The following is a 22,411-nucleotide window of genomic DNA, read 5'->3' on the forward strand; positions in this document are numbered from 1 at the left end:
CACTGTCGGAGGGGCAGCACTGAGGGAGCGCTGCACTGTCGGAGGGGCAGTACTGAGGGAGTGCTGCACTGTCGGAGGGGCGGTACTGAGGGAGCGCCGCACTGTCAGAGGGGCAGTACTGAGGGAGCGCCGCACTGTCGGAGGGGCAGCACTGAGGGAGCGCTGCACTATCGGAGGGACAGTACTGAGGGAGCGCCACACTGTCGGAGGGACAGTACTGAGGGAGCTCTGCACTGTCAGAAGGGCTGTACTGAGGGAGCGCCGCACTGTCAGAAGGGCTGTACTGAGGGAGCACCGCACTGTCGGAGGGGCAGTACTGAGGGAGCGCTGCACTATCGGAGGGACAGTACTGAGGGAGCGCCGCACTGTCGGAGGGACAGTACTGAGTGAGCTCTGCACTGTCAGAAGGGCTGTACTGAGGGAGCGCCGCACTGTCGGAGGAGCAGTACTGAGGGAGCGCTTCACTATCGGAGGGACAGTACTGAGGGAGCGCTGCACTGTTGGAGGGTCAGCGCTGAGGGAGTGCAGCACTATCGGAGGGGCCGTACTGAGGGAGCGCCGCACTGTCGGAGGGGCAGTACTGAGGGAGCGCCGCACTGTATTAGGGGCAGTACTGTGGGATGAGACGTTAAACCAAGGCCCCATCTGCCCTCTCAGGCGGATGTAAAAGATCTCACAACACTAGTTCTCTCTCGTGTCCTGGCTAATATTTATCCCTCAACCAACGTCACTAAAAAATAGATTATCCGGTCATTGCTATTTGTGGGATCTTGCTGTCGACAAATTGGCTGCCGCGTTCCTACATTGTAACAGTGACTGCACTTCATTGGCTGGAAAGAGGTTGTGAAAGGTGCTATAGAAATGCAGGTTCTAGCTTTCTTTCTGCTGTATTCTGGTCCCATCTGTTCCGGCCCCCAAATCCCTTTATTCCCCTTTCGTTCAACCATCTATCTAACCTGTTCTTAATGTTGGCATGGTCTCCAATACACTCACTAACTCCGATAGTGCATTCAGACACACCACTGTCTGTGTAAACAGTGTACCACCCCCCTTGCACAAGTACCAGCCCCAGCTTAGACCTCCCCCTTCATCATTATTGGGTCAGAATCCTGGAACTCCCTCCCTGACAGCACTGTGAGAGTACCATCACCACACGGACTGCAGCGGTTCAAGGCAGCGGCTCACCACCACCTTCTCAAGGGGCAATTAGGGGTGGGCAATAAATGCCGGCCTTGCCAGAGACGCCCACATCTGAGAGAATGCTAAAAAAAATCCACACCATACACATAGAGGATAGCGTAAACTGTAAACCCACAGAGCGCAATGCAACATTCCTGCATTACAACAAGGTACTTGGAAAGCACTTCATTGGCTGTAAAGCACTTTGGGACATACTGAGGTCGTGAAAGGCGCTACAGAAATGCAAGTCTTTCCTTCCTTCTTTCTTTCCTTCTTTCCTTCTTTTTCTTTCCCAACCAAATTGGTTGTGCTTGGTTTAATTGGTTGGCTTTTAACCTCCGCAGGCCACAGATGAACAGAATGAGATAGTGACGACTGAGCTCACAGAGATCTCAGCTCCCCACTCCACCCAGCTGGCAGGTACACAGGGAACAGACGGCCAGCCGGCAGGTACACAGGGCACAGCCGGCCAGCCGGCAGGTACACAGGGAACAGACAGCCAGCCGGCAGGTACACAGGGACCAGACATCGCATCAGTGGCACCAGGTCCCACAGAGACGCCATTGAGCAGCAACAATTCCAATGAGCCGGAGTCTCCAGGATCCAGCGAGATGCTATCTGAGCAGACCCATCACACGGGCAATGAGGAGCAGGCAGGAGACGGTGGGCAGTCCGAATCACCGGAGGCAGTGCAGCTTCTGGGAAATGCCATCACCGAGTTCGGCATGGACCTGTTCAAGGAGGTGTTAAAGGAAACCAACAAACCGAACGTTATCATCTCTCCCCTGAGCATCGCCCTGGGTCTTGCTCAACTCACCCTGGGTAACAGATTCATTCAAATTCATTCAGAACAGGGGTCGGCGAATGGGCACAAGAGGCAAAGAAACTTAGAGAAAGTATCCCATCGCCCCACCATTGGCGGCTGTGCCTTCAGCTGTTTGGGTCCTAAGCTCTGGAATTCCCTCCCTAAACCTCTCCGCCTCTCTCTCCTCCTTTAAAACGCTCCTTAAAACCAACCTCTTTGACCAGGCTTTTGGTCTCCAGTCCTAATATCTCCTTGTGTGGCTCAGTGTCAACATTTTGTCTGATTTCGTTCCTGTGAAGCACGTTGGGACGTTTTATTACATGAAAGGCACTGTAAAAATGCATGGCGGGTAAATGGAGTTAAGATACAACATCATGGAAGGCACGGCGCCAATGGTGGAGGGATGGGATGCACAAGAGGCCAGAATTGGAGGTGCGCAAATATCTCAGGGGGGTTATGGGGCTGGAGGAGATTACAGAGATGGGGAGGGGCAAGGCCATGGAGGGATTTGAAAATAAGGATGAGAATTTTAAAATCGAGGTGTTGCTGGACCAGGAGCCAATGTAGATCAGCGAGCACAGGGGGTGATGGGTGAACGGGACTCGGTGCGAGTTAGGACACGGGTCAGCGAGCACAGGGGGTGATGGGTGAACGGGACTTGGTGCGAGTTAGGACACGGGGCAGTGAGCACAGGGGATGACGGGTGAACGGGACTCGGTGCGAGTTAGGACACGGGTCAGCGAGCACAGGGGGTGATGGGTGAACGGGACTTGGTGCGAGTTAGGACACGGGTCAGCGAGCACAGGGGGTGATGGGTGAACAGGACTCGGTGCGAGTTAGGACACGGGGCAGTGAGCACAGGGGGTGATGGGTGAACGGGACTCGGTGTGAGTTAGGACACGGGGCAGCGAGCACAGGGGGTGATGGGTGAACAGGACTCGGTGCGAGTTAGGACACGGGGCAGCGAGCACAGGGGGTGATGGGTGAACAGGACTCGGTGCGAGTTAGGACACGGGTCAGCGAGCACAGGGGGTGATGGGTGAACGGGACTTGGTGCGAGTTAGGACACGGGTCAGCGAGCACAGGGGGTGATGGGTGAACGGGACTCGGTGCGAGTTAGGACACGGGGCAGTGAGCACAGGGGGTGATGGGTGAACGGGACTGGGTGCGAGTTAGGACACGGGGCAGTGAGCACAGGGGGTGATGGGTGAACGGGACTCGGTGTGAGTTAGGACACGGGGCAGTGAGCACAGGGGGTGATGGGTGAACGGGACTGGGTGCGAGTTAGGACACGGGGCAGTGAGCACAGGGGGTGATGGGTGAACGGGACTCGGTGCGAGTTAGGACACGGGTCAGCGAGCACAGGGGGTGATGGGTGAACAGGACTTGGTGCGAGTTAGGACACGGGGCAGTGAGCACAGGGGGTGATGGGTGAACAGGACTTGGTGCGAGTTAGGACACGGGTCAGCGAGCACAGGGGGTGATGGGTGAACGGGACTCGGTGCGAGTTAGGACACGGGGCAGTGAGCACAGGGGGTGATGGGTGAACGGGACTGGGTGCGAGTTAGGACACGGGGCAGTGAGCACAGTGGGTGATGGGTGAACAGGACTTGGTGCGAGTTAGGACACGGGGCAGTGAGCACTGGGGGTGATGGGTGAACAGGACTTGGTGTGAGTTAGGACACGGGGCAGCGAGCACAGGGGGTGATGGGTGAACGGGACTCGGTGCGAGTTAGGACACGGGGCAGTGAGCACTGGGGGTGATGGGTGAACAGGACTTGGTGTGAGTTAGGACACGGGGCAGTGAGCACTGGGGGTGATGGGTGAACAGGACTTGGTGCGAGTTAGGACACGGGTCAGTGAGCACAGGGGGTGATGGGTGAACGGGACTGGGTGTGAGTTAGGACACGGGCAGCAGAGTTTTGGATGAGCTCAAGTTTAAAGAGGGTGGAGAGTTTACTGATCAGCCATGATCGAATAGAATGGCGGAACTCAAGGGGCTGAATGGCCAACTCCTGTTCCTATGTTTAAAATTGGGCCCATTTTGGGTTACAGTCTGTGATCACATAAATGGAACAGGAAGCTGGGAGCAGGGGAATCCTGCTGCCGACCAGAGCCGTGTTTAATCCAGTACTGTTCCTGCACCACTTGTGTTCCAGGTTCTATGAACCAGACAGAGAAACAGCTTCAAAAATCCCTCCACTTCACCTCACTCAACTGCTCTCACTGCACGCTCCGCACCACCATCGACAGATTCACCAAGACCGTTCTAAGCATCGCCTCAACCATCTTTATTAAAAAAGGTGCGTGTCGTAAAATAAACCAACTCACAGGCTGGGGGGTGGGGAGCGGGCACAGTGTGGTTGGGGATACGTGCTTATTCGGTGACACTGGATGACAGGAGTTGGAGAGTGCAGGCAGTGGAAATTCTCCCTCTGTTAGTATCCTCTGATGTCCAGGTGTGTGTGTGTGATGTCCAGGTGTGTGTGATGTCCAGGTGTGTGTGATGTCCAGGTGTGTGTGTGCGATGTCCAGGTGTGTGTGATGTCCAGGTGTGTGCGATGTCCAGGTGTGTGTGATGTCCAGGTGTGTGTGATGTCCAGGTGTGTGTGTGCGATGTCCAGGTGTGTGTGATGTCCAGGTGTGTGTGATGTCCAGGTGTGTGTGATGTCCAGGTGTGTGTGTGCGATGTCCAGGTGTGTGTGTGTGATGTCCAGGTGCATGCGATGTCCAGGTGTGTGTGATGTCCAGGTGTGTGTGATGTCCAGGTGTGTGTGTGTGATGTCCAGGTGTGTGTGTGTGATATCCAGGTGTACATGTGTGTGTGTGTGAGATGTCCAGGTGCGTGTGTGTGATGTCAAGGTGTGTGTGTGTGATGTCCAGGTGTCTGTGTGTGATGTCCAGGTGTGTGTGTGTGATGTCCTTGTGTGTGTGTGTGTGTGGTGTCCAGGTGTGTGTGTGTGTGATGTCCAGGAGTGTGTGTGTGATGTCCAGGTGTGTGTGTGTGATGTCCAGGTGTGGGTGTGATGTCCAGGTGTGTGTGTGTGTGTGAGATCTCCAGGTGTGTGTGTGTGATGTCCAGGTGTGTGTGTGTGTGTGATGTCTAGGTGTGTGTGTGATGTCCAGGTGTGCGTGTGATGTCCAGGGGTGTGTGTGATGGCCAGGTGTGTGTGTGATGTCCAGGTGTGTGTGATGTCCAGGTGTGTGTGATGTCCAGGTGTGTGTGTGATGTCCAGGTGTGCATATGTGATGTCCAGGTGTGTGTGATGTCCAGGAATGTGTGTGTGATGTCCAGGTGTGTATGTGTGATGTCCAGGTGCATGTGTGTGATGTCCAGGTGTGTGTGTGTAATGTCCAGGTGTGTGTGATGTCTACGTGTGTGTGTGTGATGTCCAAGTGTGTGTGTGTGTGTGTGATGTCCAGGCGTGTGTGCGTGTGATGTCCAGGTGTGTGTGTGTGTGGTGTCCAGGTGTGTGTGTGTGTGATGTCCAGGTGTGTGTGTGTGATGTCCAGGTGTGTGTGTGTAATGTCCAGGTGTGTGTGTGTGATGTCCAGGTGCCTGTGTGTGATGTCCAGGTGTGTGTGTGTAATGTCCAGGTGTGTGTGATGTCTACGTGTGTGTGTGTGATGTCCAAGTGTGTGTGTGTGTGATGTCCAGGCGTGTGTGCGTGTGATGTCCAGGTGTGTGTGTGTGTGGTGTCCAGGTGTGTGTGTGTGTGTGTGTGTGTGATGTCCAGGTGTGTGTGTGTGATGTCCAGGTGTGTGCGAGTGTGTGTGATGTCCAGGTGTGTGTGTGTGATGTCCAAGTGTGTGTATATGATGTCCAGGTGTGTGTGTGTGTGATGTCAAGGTGTGTGTGTGTGTGTGTGATGTTCAGGTGTGTGTGTGTGTGTGATGTTCAGGTGTGTGTGCGTGATGTCCAGGTGCATATGTGTGATGTCCAGGTGTGTGTGTGTGATGTCCAGGTGTGTGTGTGTGATGTCCAGGTTTGTGTGTATGTGTGATGTCCAGGTGTGTGTGTGTGATGTCCGGGTGTGTCTGTGATGTCCAGGTGTGTGTGTGTGATGTCCAGGTGTGTGTGTGTGATGTCCAGGTGTGTGTCAGTGATGTCCAGGTGTGTGTGTGTGATGTCCAGGTGTGTGTGTGTGTGTGATGTCCAGGTGTGTGTGTGTGATGTCCAGGTGTGTGTGTGATATCCAGGTGTGTGTGTGTGATGTCCAGGTGTGTGTGTGTGATGTCCAGGTGTGTGTGTGTGATGTTCAGGTGTGTGTCAGTGATGTCCAGGTGAACGTGTATGTGATGTCCAGGTGAACGTGTGTGTGATGTCAAGGTGTGTGTGTGTGTGTGTGTGTGTGTGATGTCCAGGTGTGTGTGTGTGTGATGTCCAGGTGTGCGTGTGTGTGTGTGTGAGATGTCCAGGTGCGTGTGTGTGATGTCCAGGTGTGTGTGTGTGTGTGTGTGTGATGTCCAGGTGTGTGTGTGTGATGTCCAGGTGTGTGTGTGTGATGTCCAGGTGTGTGTGTGTTTGTGTGTGGTGTCCAGGTGTGTGTGTGTAATGTCCAGGTGTGTGTGTGTGATGTCCAGGTGTGGGTGTGATGTCCAGGTGTGTGTGTGTGTGAGATATCCAGGTGTGTGTGTGTGATGTCCAGGTGTGTGTGTGTGTGTGTGTGTGATGTCTAGGTGTGTGTGTGTGATGTCCAGGTGTGTGTGTGATGTCCAGGTGTCTGTGTGATGTCCAGGTGTGTGTGATGTCCAGGTGTGTGTGATGTCCAGGTGTGTGTGTGTGCGATGTCCAGGTGTGTGTGATGTCCAGGTGTGTGTATGTGATGTCCAGGTGTGTGTGATGTCCAGGTGTGAGTGTGTGATGCCCAGGTGTGTGTGTGTGTGATGTCCAGGTGTGTGTGTGTGATGTCCAGGTGTGTGTGTGTGATGTCCAGGTGAACGTGTGTGTGATGTCCAGGTGTGCATGTGTGTGTGTGATGTCCAGGTGTGTGTGTGTGATGTCCAGGTGCGTGTGTGTGATGTCCAGGTGTGTGTGATGTCCAGGTGTGTGTGTGTGTGATGTCCAGGTGTGTGTGATGTCCAGGCGTGTGTATGTGATGTCCAGGTGTGTGTGATGTCCAGGTGTGTGTGTGTGATGTCCAGGTGTGTGTGTGTGTGATGTCCAGGTGTGTGTGTGTGATGTCCAGGTGTGTGTGTGTCATGTCCAGGTGAACGTGTGTGTGATGTCCAGGTGTGTGTATGTGATGTCCAGGTGTGTGTGTGTGTGATGTCCAGGTGTGTGTGTGTGATGTCCAGGTGAGAGTGTGTGATGTCCAGGTGCGTGCGTGTGATGTCCAGGTGCATGTGAATGATGTCCAGGTGTGTGTGTGTGATGTCCAGGTGTGTGTGTGTGATGTCCAGGTGTGTGTGTGTGTGATGTCCAGGTGTGTGTGTGTGTGATGTCCAGGTGTGCGTGTGTGTGATGTCCAGGTGTGTGTGTGTGATGTCCAGGTGTGTGTGTGTGTGATGTCCAGGTGTGTGAGTGTGATGTCCAGGTGTGTGCATGTGTGTGATGTCCAGTTGTGTGTGTGTGATGTCCAGGTGTGTGTGTGTGTGATGTCCAGGTGTGTGAGTGTGATGTCCAGGTGTGTGCATGTGTGTGATGTCCAGGTGTGTGTGTGTGTGTGATGTCCAGGTGTGTGTGTGTGATATCCAGGTGTGTGTGTGTGATGTCCAGGTGCATGTGTGTGATGTCCAGGTGCATGTGTGTGATGTCCAGGTGTGTGTGTGTGATGTCCAGGTGTGTGTGTGTGTGTGATGTCCAGGTGTGTGTGTGTGTGATGTCCAGGTGTGTGTGTGTGTGATGTCCAGGTGTGTGTGTGTGTGATGTCCAGGTGTGTGTGTGTGTGATGTCCAGGTGTGTGTGTGTGTGATGTCCAGGTGTGTGTGTGATGTCCAGGTGTGTGTGTGTGATGTCCAGGTGTGTGTGTGTGTGTGTGTGTGTGATGTCCAGGTGTGTGTGTGTGATGTCCAAGTGTGTGTGTGTGATGTCCAGGTGTGCGTGTGTGTGATGTAATGGTGTGTGTGTGTGTGATGTTCAGGTGTGTGTGTGTGATGTCCAGGTGCATATGTGTGATGTCCAGGTGTGTGTGTGTGATGTTCAGGTGTGTGTGTGTGATGTCCAGGTGTGTGTGTGTGATGTCCAGGTGTGTGTGTGTGTGTGTGTGGTATCCAGGTGTGTGTGTGTGAAGTCCAGGTGTGGGTGTGATGTCCAGGTGTGTGTGTGTGTGAGATCTCCAGGTGTGTGGGTGTGATGTCCAGGTGTGTGTGTGTGTGATGTCTAGATGTGTGTGTGTGATATCCAGGTGTGTGTGTGATGTCCAGGTGTGTGTGTGTGATGTCCAGGTGCGTGTGTGTGCGATGTCCAGGTGTGTGTGATGTCCAGGTGTGTGTATGCGATGTCCAGGTGTGTGTGATGTCCAGGTGTGTGTGTGTGTGATGTCCAGGTATGTGTGTGTGACGTCCAGGTGTGTGTGTGTGACATCCAGGTGAATGTGTGTGTGATGTCCAGGTGTGTGTGGGTGTGTGTGTGATGTCCAGGTGCATGTGAATGATGTCCAGGTGAGTGTGTGTGATGTCCAGGTGTGTGTGTGTGATGTCCAGGTGTGTGTGTGTGTGATGTCCAGGTGTGCGTGTGTGTGATGTCCAGGTGTGCGTGTGTGTGATGTCCAGGTGTGTGCGTGATGTCCAGGTGTGTGTGTGTGTGATGCCCAGGTGTGTGTGTGTGATGTCCAGGTGTGTGTGTGTGATGTCCAGGTGTGTGTGTGTGATGTCCAGGTGTGTGCATGTGTGTGATGCCCAGGTGTGTGTATGTGTGTGATGTCCAGGTGTGTGTGTGTGATATCCAGGTGTGTGTGTGTGATGTCCAGGTGCATGTGTGTGATGTCCAGGTGCATGTGTGTGATGTCCAGGTGTGTGTGTGTGATGTCCAGGTGTGTGTGTGATGTCCAGGTGTGTGTGTGTGATGTCCAGGTGTGTGTGTGTGTGTGTGTGTGTGATGTCCAGGTGTGTGTGTGTGTGTGATGTCCAGGTGTGTGTGTGTGTGATGTCCAGTTGTGTGTGTGTGATGTCCAGGTGTGTGTGTGTGATGTCCAGGTGTGTGTGTGTGATGTCCAAGTGTGTGTGTGTGTTGTCCAGGTGTGTGTGTGTGATGTCCAGGTGTGTGTGTGTGATGTCCAGGTGTGTGCGTGTGTGTGATGTCCAGGTGTGTGTGTGTGTGTTGTCCAGGTGTGTGTCAGTGATGTCCAGGTGTGTGTGTGTGATGTCCAGGTGTGTGTGTGTGTGATGTCCAGGTGTGTGTGTCAGTGATGTCCAGGTGTGTGTGTGTGATGTCCAGGTGTGTGTGTATATGTCTGTGTGATGTCCAGGTGTGTATGTGTGATGTCCAGGTGTGTGTTTGTGTGTTATGTGATGTCCAGGTGTGTGTGTGTGATGTCCAGGTGTGTGTGTGTGATGTCCAGGTGTGTGTGTGTGATGTCCAGGTGTGTGTGTGTGTGTGTGATGTCCAGGTGTGTGTATGTGATGTCCAGGTGTGTGTGTGTGTGATGTCCAGGTGTGTGTGTGTGTGATGTCCAGGTGTGTGTGTGTGTGATGTTCAGGTGTGTGTGTGTGTGTGATGTCCAGGTGTGTGTGTGTGATGTCCAGGTGTGTGTGTGTGATGTCCAGGTGTGTGTGATGTCCAGGTGTGCGTGTGTGTGATGTCCAGGTGTGTGTGTGTGTGAGTGATGTCCAGGTGTGTGTGTGTGTGTGATGTCCAGGTGTGTGTGTGTGTGTGATGTTCAGGTGTGTGCGTGTGATGTCCAGCTGTGCGTGTGTGTGATGTCAAGGTGTGTGTATGTGTGTGATGTTCAGGTGTGTGAGTGTGATGTCCAGGTGCATATGTCCAGGTGTGTGTGATGTCCAGGTGTGTGTGATGTCCAGGTGTGTGTCTGTGTGTGATGTCCAGGTGTGTGTGTGTGATGTCCAGGTGCGTGTGTGTGATGTCCAGGTGTGTGTGTGTGATGTCCAGGTGTGTGTGTGTGATGTCCAGGTGTGTGTGTGTGTGTGTGTGATGTCCAGGTGTGTGTGTGTGTGTGTGATGTCCAGGTGTGTGTGTGTGTGTGATGTCCAGGTGTGTGTGTGTGTGTGATGTCCAGGTGTGTGTGTGTGATGTCCAGGTGTGTGTGTGTGATGTCCAGGTGTGTGTGTGTAATGTCCAGGTGTGTATGTGTGATGTCCAGGTGTGTGTGTGTGTGTTATGTGATGTCCAGGTGTGTGTGTCTGATGTCCAGGTGTGTGTGTGTGATGTCCAGGTGTGTGAGTGTGATGTCCAGGTGTGTGTGTGTGTGTGTGATGTCCAGGTGAGTGTGTGTGATGTCCAGGTGTGTGTGTGTGTAATGTCCAGGTGTGTGTGTGTGTGATGTCCAGGTGTGTGTGTGCGTGATGTCCAGGTGTGTGTGTGTGATGTCCAGGTGTGTGTGTGTGATGTCCAGGTGTGTGTGTGTGATGTCCAGGTGTGTGGGATGTCCAGGTGTGCGTGGGTGTGATGTCCAGGTGTGTGTGTGTGTGTGTGATGTCCAGGTGTGTGTGTGTGTGTGATGTCCAGGTGTGTGTGTGTGTGTGATGTCCAGGTGTGTGCGTGTGATGTCCAGCTGTGCGTGTGTGTGATGTCAAGGTGTGTGTGTGTGTGTGATGTTCAGGTGTGTGAGTGTGATGTCCAGGTGCATATGTGTGATGTCCAGGTGTGTGTGTGTGATGTCCAGGTGTGTGTGTGTGATGTCCAGGTGTGTGTGTGTGTTGTCCAGGTGTGTGTCAGTGATGTCCAGGTGTGTGTGTGTGATGTCCAGGTGTGTGTGTGTGATGTCCAGGTGTGTGTGACAGTGATGTCCAGGTGTGTGTGTGTGATGTCCAGGTGTGTGTGTATATGTCTGTGTGATGTCCAGGTGTGCATGTGTGATGTCCAGGTGTGTGTGTGTGTTATGTGATGTCCAGGTGTGTGTGTGTGATGTCCAGGTGTGTGTGTGTGATGTCCAGGTGTGTGTGTGTGATGTCCAGGTGTGTGTGTGTAATGTCCAGGTGTGTGTGATGTCCAGGTGTGCGTGTGTGTGATGTCCAGGTGTGTGTGTGTGTGTGTGATGTCCAGGTGTGTGTGTGTGTGTGATGTCCAGGTGTGTGTGTGTGTGTGATCTCCAGGTGTGTGTGTGTGATGTCCAGCTGTGCGTGTGTGTGATGTCAAGGTGTGTGTGTGTGTGTGTGATGTTCAGGTGTGTGTGTGTGATGTCCAGGTGCATATGTGTGATGTCCAGGTGTGTGTGTGTGATGTCCAGGTGTGTGTGTGTGATGTCCATTTGTGTGTGTGTGTGTTGTCCAGGTGTGTGTGTGATGTCCAGGTGTGTGTGTGTGATGTCCAGGTGTGTGTGTGTGATGTCCAGGTGTGTGTGTCAGTGATGTCCAGGTGTGTGTGTGTGATGTCCAGGTATGTGTGTATATGTCTGTGTGATGTCCAGGTGTGTATGTGTGATGTCCAGGTGTGTGTGTGTGTGTTATGTGATGTCCAGGTGTGTGTGTGTGATGTCCAGGTGTGTGTGTGTGATGTCCAGGTGTGTGTGTGTGATGTCCAGATGTGTGTGTGTGTGTGTGTGATGTCCAGGTGTGTGTATGTGATGTCCAGGTGTGTGTGTGTGTGATGTCCAGGTGTGCGTGTGTGTGTGTGTGAGATGTCCAGGTGCGTGTGTGTGATGTCCAGGTGTGTGTGTGTGTGTGTGTGTGATGTCCAGGTGTGTGTGTGTGATGTCCAGGTGTGTGTGTGTGATGTCCAGGTGTGTGTGTGTTTGTGTGTGGTGTCCAGGTGTGTGTGTGTAATGTCCAGGTGTGTGTGTGTGATGTCCAGGTGTTGGTGTGATGTCCAGGTGTGTGTGTGTGTGAGATATCCAGGTGTGTGTGTGTGTTGTCCAGGTGTGTGTGTGTGTGTGTGTGATGTCTAGGTGTGTGTGTGTGATGTCCAGGTGTGTGTGTGATGTCCAGATGTCTGTGTGATGTCCAGGTGTGTGTGTGATGTCCAGGTGTGTGTGATGTCCAGGTGTGTGTGTGTGCGGTGTCCAGGTGTGTGTGATGTCCAGGTGTGTGTATGTGATGTCCAGGTGTGTGTGATGTCCAGGTGTGAGTGTGTGATGCCCAGGTGTGTGTGTGTGTGATGTCCAGGTGTGTGTGTGTGATGTCCAGGTGTATGTGTGATGTCCAGGTGAACGTGTGTGTGATGTCCAGGTGTGCATGGGTGTGTGTGATGTCCAGGTGTGTGTGTGTGATGTCCAGGTGCGTGTGTGTGATGTCCAGGTGTGTGTGATGTCCAGGTGTGTGTGTGTGTGATGTCCAGGTGTGTGTGATGTCCAGGTGTGTGTATGTGATGTCCAGGTGTGTGTGATGTCCAGGTGTGTGTGTGTGATGTCCAGGTGTGTGTGTGTGTGATGTCGAGGTGCGTGTGTGTGATGTCCAGGTTTGTGTGTGTCATGTCCAGGTGAACGTGTGTGTGATGTCCAGGTGTGTGTGATGTCCAGGTGTGTGTGTGTGTGATGTCCAGGTGTGTGTGATGTCCAGGTGTGTGTATGTGATGTCCAGGTGTGTGTGATGTCCAGGTGTGTGTGTGTGATGTCCAGGTGTGTGTGTGTGTGATGTCCAGGTGTGTGTGTGTGATGTCCAGGTGTGTGTGTGTGTGATGTCCAGGTGTGTGTGATGTCCAGGTGTGAGTGTGTGATGTCCAGGTGTGTGTGTGTGTGATGTCCAGGTGTGTGTGTGTGATGTCCAGGTGTGTGTGTGTGTGATGTCCAGGTGTGTGAGTGTGATGTCCAGGTGTGTGCCTGTGTGTGATGTCCAGGTGTGTGTGTGTGTGTGATGTCCAGGTGTGTGTGTGTGATATCCAGGTGTGTGTGTGTGATGTCCAGGTGCATGTGTGTGATGTCCAGGTGCATGTGTGTGATGTCCAGGTGTGTGTGTGTGATGTCCAGGTGTGTGTGTGTGTGTGATGTCCAGGTGTGTGTGTGTGTGATGTCCAGGTGTGTGTGTGTGTGATGTCCAGGTGTGTGTGTGTGTGATGTCCAGGTGTGCGTGTGTGTGTGTGAGATGTCCAGGTGCGTGTGTGTGATGTCCAGGTGTGTGTGTGTGACGTCCAGGTGTGTGTGTGTGTGTGTGGTGTCCAGGTGTGTGTGTGTGATGTCCAGGTGTGTGTGTGTGATGTCCAGGTGTGGGTGTGATGTCCAGGTGTGTGTGTGTGTGAGATCTCCAGGTGTGTGTGTGTGATGTCCAGGTGTGTGTGTGTGATGTCCAGGTGTGTGTGTGTGACGTCCAGGTGTGTGTGTGTGTGTGTGGTGTCCAGGTGTGTGTGTGTGATGTCCAGGTGTGTGTGTGTGATGTCCAGGTGTGGGTGTGATGTCCAGGTGTGTGTGTGTGTGAGATCTCCAGGTGTGTGTGTGTGATGTCCAGGTGTGTGTGTGTGTGTGATGTCTAGGTGTGTGTGTGTGATGTCCAGGTGTGTGTGTGATGTCCAGGTGTCTGTGTGATGTCCAGGTGTGTGTGATGTCCAGGTGTGTGTGTGTGCGATGTCCAGGTGTGTGTGATGTTCAGGTGTGTGTATGTGATGTCCAGGTGTGTGTGATGTCCAGGTGTGTGTGTGTGATGTCCAGGTGTGTGTGTGTGTGTGATGTCCAGGTGTGTGTGTGTGTGATGTCCAGGTGTGTGTGTGTGGGATGTCCAGGTGTGTGTGTGTGTGTGTGATGTCCAGGTGTGTGTGTGTGTGATGTCCAGGTGTGTGTGTGTGTGATGTCCAGGTGTGTGTGTGATGTCCAGGTGTGTGTGTGTGATGTCCAGGTGTGTGTGTGTGTGTGTGTGTGTGTGATATCCAGGTGTGTGTGTGTGATGTCCAAGTGTGTGTGTGTGATGTCCAGGTGTGCGTGTGTGTGATGTAATGGTGTGTGTGTGTGTGATGTTCAGGTGTGTGTGTGTGATGTCCAGGTGCATATGTGTGATGTCCAGGTGTGTGTGTGTGATGTCCAGGTGTGTGTGTGTGATGTCCAGGTGTGTGTGTGTGATGTCCAGGTGTGTGTGTGTGTGTGTGGTGTCCAGGTGTGTGTGTGTGATGTCCAGGTGTGGGTGTGATGTCCAGGTGTGTGTGTATGTGAGATCTCCAGGTGTGTGTGTGTGATGTCCAGGTGTGTGTGTGTGTGTGATGTCTAGGTGTGTGTGTGTGATATCCAGGTGTGTGTGTGATGTCCAGGTGTGTGTGTGTGATGTCCAGGTGTGTGTGTGATGTCCAGGTGTGTGTGATGTCCAGGTGTGTGTGTGTGCGATGTCCAGGTGTGTGCGATGTCCAGGTGTGTTTATGCGATGTCCAGGTGTGTGTGATGTCCAGGTGTGTGTGTGTGATATCCAGGTGTGTGTGTGTGTGATGTCCAGGTATGTGTGTGTGATGTCCAGGTGTGTGTGATGTCCAGGTGTGTGTGATGTCCAGGTGTGTGTGTGTGCGATGTCCAGGTGTGTGTGATGTTCAGGTGTGTGTATGTGATGTCCAGGTGTGTGTGATGTCCAGGTGTGTGTGTGTGATGTCCAGGTGTGTGTGTGAGTGTGATGTCCAGGTGTGTGTGTGTGTGATGTCCAGGTGTGTGTGTGTGTGATGTCCAGGTGTGTGTGTGTGGGATGTCCAGGTGTGTGTGTGTGTGTGATGTCCAGGTGTGTGTGTGTGTGATGTCCAGGTGTGTGTGTGATGTCCAGGTGTGTGTGTGTGATGTCCAGGTGTGTGTGTGTGTGTGTGTGTGTGATGTCCAGGTGTGTGTGTGTGATGTCCAAGTGTGTGTGTGTGATGTCCAGGTGTGCGTGTGTGTGATGTAATGGTGTGTGTGTGTGTGATGTTCAGGTGTGTGTGTGTGATGTCCAGGTGCATATGTGTGATGTCCAGGTGTGTGTGTGTGATGTCCAGGTGTGTGTGTGTGATGTCCAGGTGTGTGTGTGTGATGTCCAGGTGTGTGTGTGTGTGTGTGGTGTCCAGGTGTGTGTGTGTGAAGTCCAGGCGTGGGTGTGATGTCCAGGTGTGTGTGTGTGTGAGATCTCCAGGTGTGTGTGTGTGATGTCCTGGTGTGTGTGTGTGTGTGATGTCTAGGTGTGTGTGTGTGATATCCAGGTGTGTGTGTGATGTCCAGGTGTGTGTGTGTGATGTCCAGGTGTGTGTGTGATGTCCAGGTGTGTGTGATGTCCAGGTGTGTGTGTGTGCGATGTCCAGGTGTGTGTGATGTCAAGGTGTGTGTATGCGATGTCCAGGTGTGTGTGATGTCCAGGTGTGTGTGTGTGATATCCAGGTGTGTGTGTGTGTGATGTCCAGGTATGTGTGTGTGACGTCCAGGTGTGTGTGTGTGACGTCCAGGTGAATGTGTGTGTGATGTCCAGGTGTGTGTGTGTATGTGTGTGATGTCCAGGAGTGTGTGTGTGATGTCCAGGTGCGTGTGTGTGATGTCCAGGTGCATGTGAATGATGTCCAGGTGTGTGTGTGTGATGTCCAGGTGTGTGTGTGTGATGTCCAGGTGTGTGTGTGTGTGTGATGTACAGGTGTGTGTGTGTGTGATGTCCAGGTGTGCGTGTGTGTGATGTCCAGGTGTGTGCGTGATGTCCAGGTTTGTGTGTGTGTGATGTCCAGGTGTGTGTGTGTGATGTCCAGGTGTGTGTGTGTGATGTCCAGGTGTGTGTGTGTGATGTCCAGGTGTGTGCATGTGTGCGATGTCCAGGTGTGTGTATGTGTGTGATGTCCAGGTGTGTGTGTGTGATATCCAGGTGTGTGTGTGTGATGTCCAGGTGCATGTGTGTGATGTCCAGGTGCATGTGTGTGATGTCCAGGTGTGTGTGTGTGATGTCCAGGTGTGTGTGTGATGTCCAGGTGTGTGTGAGTGATGTCCAGGTGTGTGTGTGTGTGTGTGTGTGTGATGTCCAGGTGTGTGTGTGTGTGATGTCCAGGTGTGTGTGTGTGTGATGTCCAGTTGTGTGTGTGTGATGTCCAGGTGTGTGTGTGTGATGTCCAGGTGTGTGTGTGTGTGTGTGTGATGTCCAGGTGTGTGTGTGTGATGTCCAAGTGTGTGTGTGTGATGTCCAGGTGTGTGTGTGTGATGTCCAGGTGTGTGTGTGTGATGTCCAGGTGTGTGTGTGTGTGTGATGTCCAGGTGTGTGTGTGTGTGTTGTCCAGGTGTGTGTCAGTGATGTCCAGGTGTGTGTGTGTGATGTCCAGGTGTGTGTGTGTGTGATGTCCAGGTGTGTGTGTCAGTGATGTCCAGGTGTGTGTGTGTGATGTCCAGGTGTGTGTGTATATGTCTGTGTGATGTCCAGGTGTGTATGTGTGATGTCCAGGTGTGTGTGTGTGTGTGTTATGTGATGTCCAGGTGTGTGTGTGTGATGTCCAGGCGTGTGTGTGTGATGTCCAGGTGTGTGTGTGTGATGTCCAGGTGTGTGTGTGTGTGTGTGGTGTCCAGGTGTGTGTATGTGATGTCTAGGTGTGTGTGTGTGTGATGTCCAGGTGTGTGGGTGTGTTATGTCCAGGTGTGTGTGTGTGTGTGATGTTCAGGTGTGTGTGTGTGTGTGATGTCCAGGTGTGTGTGTGTGATGTCCAGGTGTGTGTGTGTGATGTCCAGGTGTGTGTGATGTCCAGGTGTGTGTGATGTCCAGGTGTGCGTGTGTGTGATGTCCAGGTGTGTGTGTGTGTGTGTGTGTGTGATGTCCAGGTGTGTGTCTGTGTGTGATGTCCAGGTGTGTGTGTGATGTCCAGGTGCGTGTGTGTGATATCCAGGTGTGTGTGTGTGATGTCCAGGTGTGTGTGTGTGATGTCCAGGTGTGTGTGTGTGTGTGTGTGATGTCCAGGTGTGTGTGTGTGTGTGTGATGTCCAGGTGTGTGTGTGTGTGTGATGTCCAGGTGTGTGTGTGAGTGTGATGTCCAGGTGTGTGTGTGTGATGTCCAGGTGTGTGTGTGTGATGTCCAGGTGTGTGTGTGTAATGTCCAGGTGTGTATGTGTGATGTCCAGGTGTGTGTGTGTGTGTTATGTGATGTCCAGTTGTGTGTGTCTGATGTCCAGGTGTGTGTGTGTGATGTCCAGGTGTGTGTGTGTGATGTCCAGGTGTGTGTGTGTGTGTGTGATGTCCAGGTGTGTGTATGTGATGTCCAGGTGTGTGTGTGTGTAATGTCCAGGTGTGTGTGTGTGTGATGTCCAGGTGTGTGTGTGTGTGATGTCCAGGTGTGTGTGTGTGATGTCCAGGTGTGTGTGTGTGATGTCCAGGTGTGTGTGTGTGATGTCCAGGTGTGTGTGATGTCCAGGTGTTCGTGTGTGTGATGTCCAGGTGTGTGTGTGTGTGTGAGATGTCCAGGTGTGTGTGTGTGTGTGATGTCCAGGTGTGTGTGTGTGTGTGATGTCCAGGTGTGTGCGTGTGATGTCCAGCTGTGCGTGTGTGTGATGTCAAGGTGTGTGTGTGTGTGTGATGTTCAGGTGTGTGTGTGTGATGTCCAGGTGCATATGTGTGATGTCCAGATGTGTGTGTGTGTGATGTCCAGGTGTGTGTGTGTGATGTCCAGTTGTGTGTGTGTGTTGTCCAGGTATGTGTCAGTGATGTCCAGGTGTGTGTGTGTGATGTCCAGGTGTGTGTGTGTGATGTCCAGGTGTGTGTGTCAGTGATGTCCAGGTGTGTGTGTGTGATGTCCAGGTGTGTGTGTATATGTCTGTGTGATGTCCAGGTGTGTATGTGTGATGTCCAGGTGTGTGTGTGTGTTATGTGATGTCCAGGTGTGTGTGTGTGATGTCCAGGTGTGTGTGTGTGATGTCCAGGTGTGTGTGTGTGATGTCCAGGTGTGTGTGATGTCCAGGTGTGCGTGTGTGTGATGTCCAGGTGTGTGTGTGTGTGTGTGTGATGTCCAGGTGTGTGTGTGTGTGTGTGCTGTCCAGGTGTGTGTGTGTGTGTGATGTCCAGGTGTGTGTGTGTGATGTCCAGCTGTGCGTGTGTGTGATGTCAAGGTGTGTGTGTGTGTGATGTTCAGGTGTGTGTGTGTGATGTCCAGGTGCATATGTGTGATGTCCAGGTGTGTGTGTGTGATGTCCAGGTGTGTGTATGTGATGTCCATTTGTGTGTGTGTGTGTTGTCCAGGTGTGTGTCAGTGATGTCCAGGTGTGTGTGTGTGATGTCCAGGTGTGTGTGTGTGATGTCCAGGTGTGTGTGTATATGTCTGTGTGATGTCCAGGTGTGTATGTGTGATGTCCAGGTGTGTGTGTGTGTGTTATGTGATGTCCAGGTGTGTGTGTGTGATGTCGAGGTGTGTGTGTGTGATGTCCAGGTGTGTGTGTGTGATGTCCAGATGTGTGTGTGTGTGTGTGTGATGTCCAGGTGTGTGTATGCGATGTCCAGGTGTGTGTGTGTGTGATGTCCAGGTGTGTGTGTGTGTGTGATGTCCAGGTGTGTGTGTGTGTGATGTCCAGGTGTGTGTGTGTGATGTCCAGGTGTGTGTGTGTGATGTCCAGGTGTGTGTGTGTGATGTCCAGGTGTGCGTGTTTGGGATGTCCAGGTGTGTATGTGTGTGTGTGATGTCCATGTGTGTGTGTGTGTTTGTGTGTGATGTCCAGGTGTGTGTGTGTGTGTGATGTCCAGGTGTGTGTGTGTGATGTCCAGGTGTGTGTGTGTGATGTCCAGGTGTGTGTGTGTGATGTCCAGGTGTGTGTGTGTGATCTCCAGGTGTGTGGGTGTGTGTGTGTGATATCCAGGTGTGTGTGTGTGTATGTGATGTCCAGTTGTGTATGTGTGTGTGTGATGTCCAGTTGTGTGTGAGAGTGTGATGTCCAGGTGTATGTGTGTGTGATGTCCAGGTGTGTGTGTGTGATGTCCAGGTGTGAGTGTGTGATGTTCAGATGTGTGTGTGTGTGTGTGTGTGATGTCCAGGTGTGTGTGTGTGATGTCCAGGTGTATGTGTGTGTCATGTCCAGGTGTGTGTGTGATGTCCAGCTGTGTGTGTGTGATGTCCAGGTGTGTGTCTGTGATGTCCAGGTGAGTGTGAGATGTCCAGGTGTGTGTGTGTGATGTCCAGGTGTGTGTGTGTGTGTGATGTCTAGGTGTGTGTGTGTGATGTCCAGGTGTGTGTGTGATGTCCAGGTGTGTGTGATGTCCAGGTGTGTGTGATGTCCAGGTGTGTGTGTGTGCGATGTCCAGGTGTATGTGATGTCCAGGTGTGTGTGTGTGATGTCCAGGTGTGTGTGTGTGATGTCCAGGTGAACGTGTGTGTGATGTCCAGGTGAACGTGTGTGTGATGTCCAGGTGTGTGTGTGTGATGTCCAGGTGCATGTGTGTGATGTCCAGATGTGTGTGTGTGATGTCCAGGTGTGTATGTGTGATGTCCAGGTTTGAGTGTGTGTGATGTCCAGGCGTGCGTGTGTGATGTCCAGGTGTGTGTGTGTGTGATGTCCAGGTGTGTGTGTGTGATGTCCAGGTGTGTGTGTGTGATGTCTAGGTGTGTGTGTGTGATGTCCAGGTGCATGTGTGTGATGTCCAGGTGCATGTGTGTGATGTCCAGGTGTCTGTGTGTGTGTGTGTGTGATGTCCAGGTGTATGTGTGTGATGTCCAAGTGTGTGTGTGTGATGTCCAGGTGTGCGTGTGTGTGATGTCAAGGTGTGTGTGTGTGTGTGATGTTCAGGTGTGTGTGTGTGATGTCCAGGTGCATATGTGTGATATCCAGGTGTGTGTGTGTGATGTCCAGGTGTGTGTGTGTGATATCCAGGTGTGTGTGTGTGTGTGTGTGTGTGATGTCCAGGTGTGTGTGTGTGATGTCCTGGTGTGTCTGTCATGTCCAGGTGTGTGTGTGTGATGTCTAGTTGTGTGTGTGTGATGTCCAGGTGTGTGTCAGTGATGTCCAGGTGTGTGTGTGTGATGTCCAGGTGTGTGTGTATGTGTGTGTGTGATGTCCAGGTGTGTATGTGTGATGTCCAGGTGTGTATCTGTGATGTGATGTCCAGGTGTGTCAGTGTGATGTCCAGGTGTGTGTGTGTGCGATGTGATGTCCAGGTGTGTGTGTGTGATGTCCAGGTGTGTGTGTGTGATGTACAGGTGTGTGTGTGTGATGTCCAGGTGTGTGTGTGTGGTGTCCAGGTGTGTGTGTGTGTGTGATGTCCAGGTGTGTGTATGTGATGTCCAGGTGTGTGTTTGTGACGTCCAGGTGTGTGTGTGTGTGATGTGATGTCCAGGTGTGTGTGTGATGTCCAGGAGTGTGTGTGTGATGTCCAGGTGTGTGTGTGATGTCCAGGTGTGTGTGTGTGATGTCCAGGTGTGTGTATGTGATGTTCAGGTGTGTGTGTGTGATGTCCAGGTGTGCGTGTGTGTGATGTCCAGGTGTGCATGTGTGTGATGTCCAGGTGTGTGTGTGTGATGTCCAGGTGTGTGTGTGTGTGATGTCCATGTGTGTGTGTGTGATGTCCAGGTGTGCGTGTGTGTGATGTCCAGGTGTGTGTGTGTGATGTCCAGGTTTGTGTATGTGTGATGTCCAGGTGTGTGTGTGTGATGTCCAGGTGTGTGTGTGTGATGTCCAGGTGTGTGTCTGTGATGTCCAGGTGTGTGCGTGTGTGTGATGTCCAGGTGTGTGTGTGTGTGTGTGATGTCCAGGTGTGTGTGTGTGATGTCCAGGTGTGTGTGTGTGATGTCCAGGTGTGTGTGTGTGATGTCCAGGTGCGTGTGTGTGATGTCCAGGTGCATGTGTGTGATGTGCAGGTGCATGTGTGTGATGTCCAGGTGCATGTGTGTGATGTCCAGGTGTGTGTGTGTAATGTCCAGGTGTGTGTGATGTCCAGGTGTGTGTGTGTGTGATGTCCAAGTGTGTGTGTGTGATGTCCAGGTGTGTTTATGTGTGATGTCCAGATGTGTGTGTGTGTGATGCCCAGGTGTGTGTGTGTGTGTGATGCCCAGGTGTGTGTGTGTGTGCTGTCCAGGTGCATGTGTTTGATGTCCAGGTGTGTGTGTGTAATGTCCAGGTGTGTGTGATGTCCAGATGTGTGTGTGTGTGATGCCCAGGTGTGTGTGTGTGAGATGTCCAGATGTGCGTGTGTGATGTCCCGGTGTGTGTGTGTGATGTCCAGGTGTGTGTATGTGTGTGTGATGTCCAGGTGTGTGTGTGTGATGTCCAGGTGTGTGTGTGTGATGTCCAGGTGTGTATATGTGTGTGTGATTTCCAGGTGTGTGTGTGTGATGTCCAGGTGTGTCTGTGATGTCCAGGTGTGTGTGTGTGATGTCCAGGTGTGCGTCTGTGATGTCCAGGTGTGTGTCAGTGATGTCCAGGTGTGTGTATGTGATGTCCAGGTGTGTGTGTATGTGTTTATGTGATGTCCAGGTGTGTATGTGTGATGTCCAGGTGTGTGTGTGTGATGTGATGTCCAGGTGTGTCAGTGTGATGTCCAGGTGTGTGTGTGTGATGTTCAGGTGTGTGTGTGTGATGTCCAGGTGTGTGTGTGTGTGTGATGTCCAGGTGTGTGTGTGTGTGTGATGTCCAGGAGTGTGTGTGTGTGATGTCCAGGTGTGTGTGTGTGATGTCCAGGTGTGTGTGTGTGTGATGTCCAGGCGTGTGATGACCAGGTGTGTGTGTGTGATGTCCAGGTGTGTGTGTGTGTGTGTGATGTCCAGGTGTGTGTGTGTGATGTCCAAGTGTGTGTGTGTGATGTCCAGGTGTGCGTGTGTGTGATGTCAAGGTGTGTGTGTGTGTGTGATGTTCAGGTGTGTGTGTGTGTGTGATGTTCAGGTGTGTGTGTGTGATGTCCAGGTGCATATGTGTGATGTCCAGGTGTGTGTGTGTGATGTCCAGGTGTGTGTATGTGATGTCCAGGTGTGTGTGTGTGTGATGTCCAGGTGTGTGTGTGTGTGATGTCCAGGTGTGTGTGTGTGTGTGATGTCCAGGTGTGTGTGTGTGATGTCCAGGTGTGTGTGTGTGATGCCCAGGTGTGTGTGATGTCCAGGTGTGTTTGTGTGATGTCCAAGTGTGTGTGTGTGATGTCCAGATGTGTGTGTGTGATGTCCAGGTGTGTATGTGTGATGTCCAGGTGTGTGTGTGTGTGATGTCCAGGTGTGTGTGTGTGATGTCCAGGTGCATGTGTGTGATGTCCAGATGTGTGTGTGTGATGTCCAGGTGTGTATGTGTGATGTCCAGGTGTGTGTGTGTGTGATGTCCAGGTGTGTGTGTGATGTCCAGGTGTGTGTGTGTGATGTCCAGGTGTGTGTATGTGATGTCCAGGTGTGTGTGTGTGATGTCCAGGTGTGCGTGTGTGTGATGTCCAGGTGTGCATGTGTGTGATGTCCAGGTGTGTGTGTGTGATGTCCAGGTGTGTGTGTGTGTGATGTCCATGTGTGTGTGTGTGATGTCCAGGTGTGCG

The 22,411-nt window shown here is 52.4% G+C and overlaps 1 protein-coding gene across 1 annotated transcript in view; it reads left to right on the forward strand.

Annotated features, from left to right (window-relative positions):
* LOC147102245 (alpha-2-antiplasmin-like) overlaps window positions 1-22,411 on the forward strand; it is a 117,877-nt gene that overhangs the window by 50,008 nt on the left and 45,458 nt on the right. The window contains exons 3-4 of the mRNA XM_085964603.1: window positions 1,524-2,001; window positions 4,144-4,287. Coding sequence (XP_085820729.1) covers window positions 1,524-2,001; window positions 4,144-4,287 — 622 coding nt within the window. The remainder of the gene's footprint in view (window positions 1-1,523; window positions 2,002-4,143; window positions 4,288-22,411) is intronic.

The sequence above is a fragment of the Somniosus microcephalus genome, chromosome 22, assembly GCF_052327205.1.
Source record: "Somniosus microcephalus isolate GS21.2 chromosome 22, FLI_Smic_1.0, whole genome shotgun sequence".
In the NCBI taxonomy this organism is placed as follows: Eukaryota; Metazoa; Chordata; class Chondrichthyes; order Squaliformes; family Somniosidae; genus Somniosus; species Somniosus microcephalus.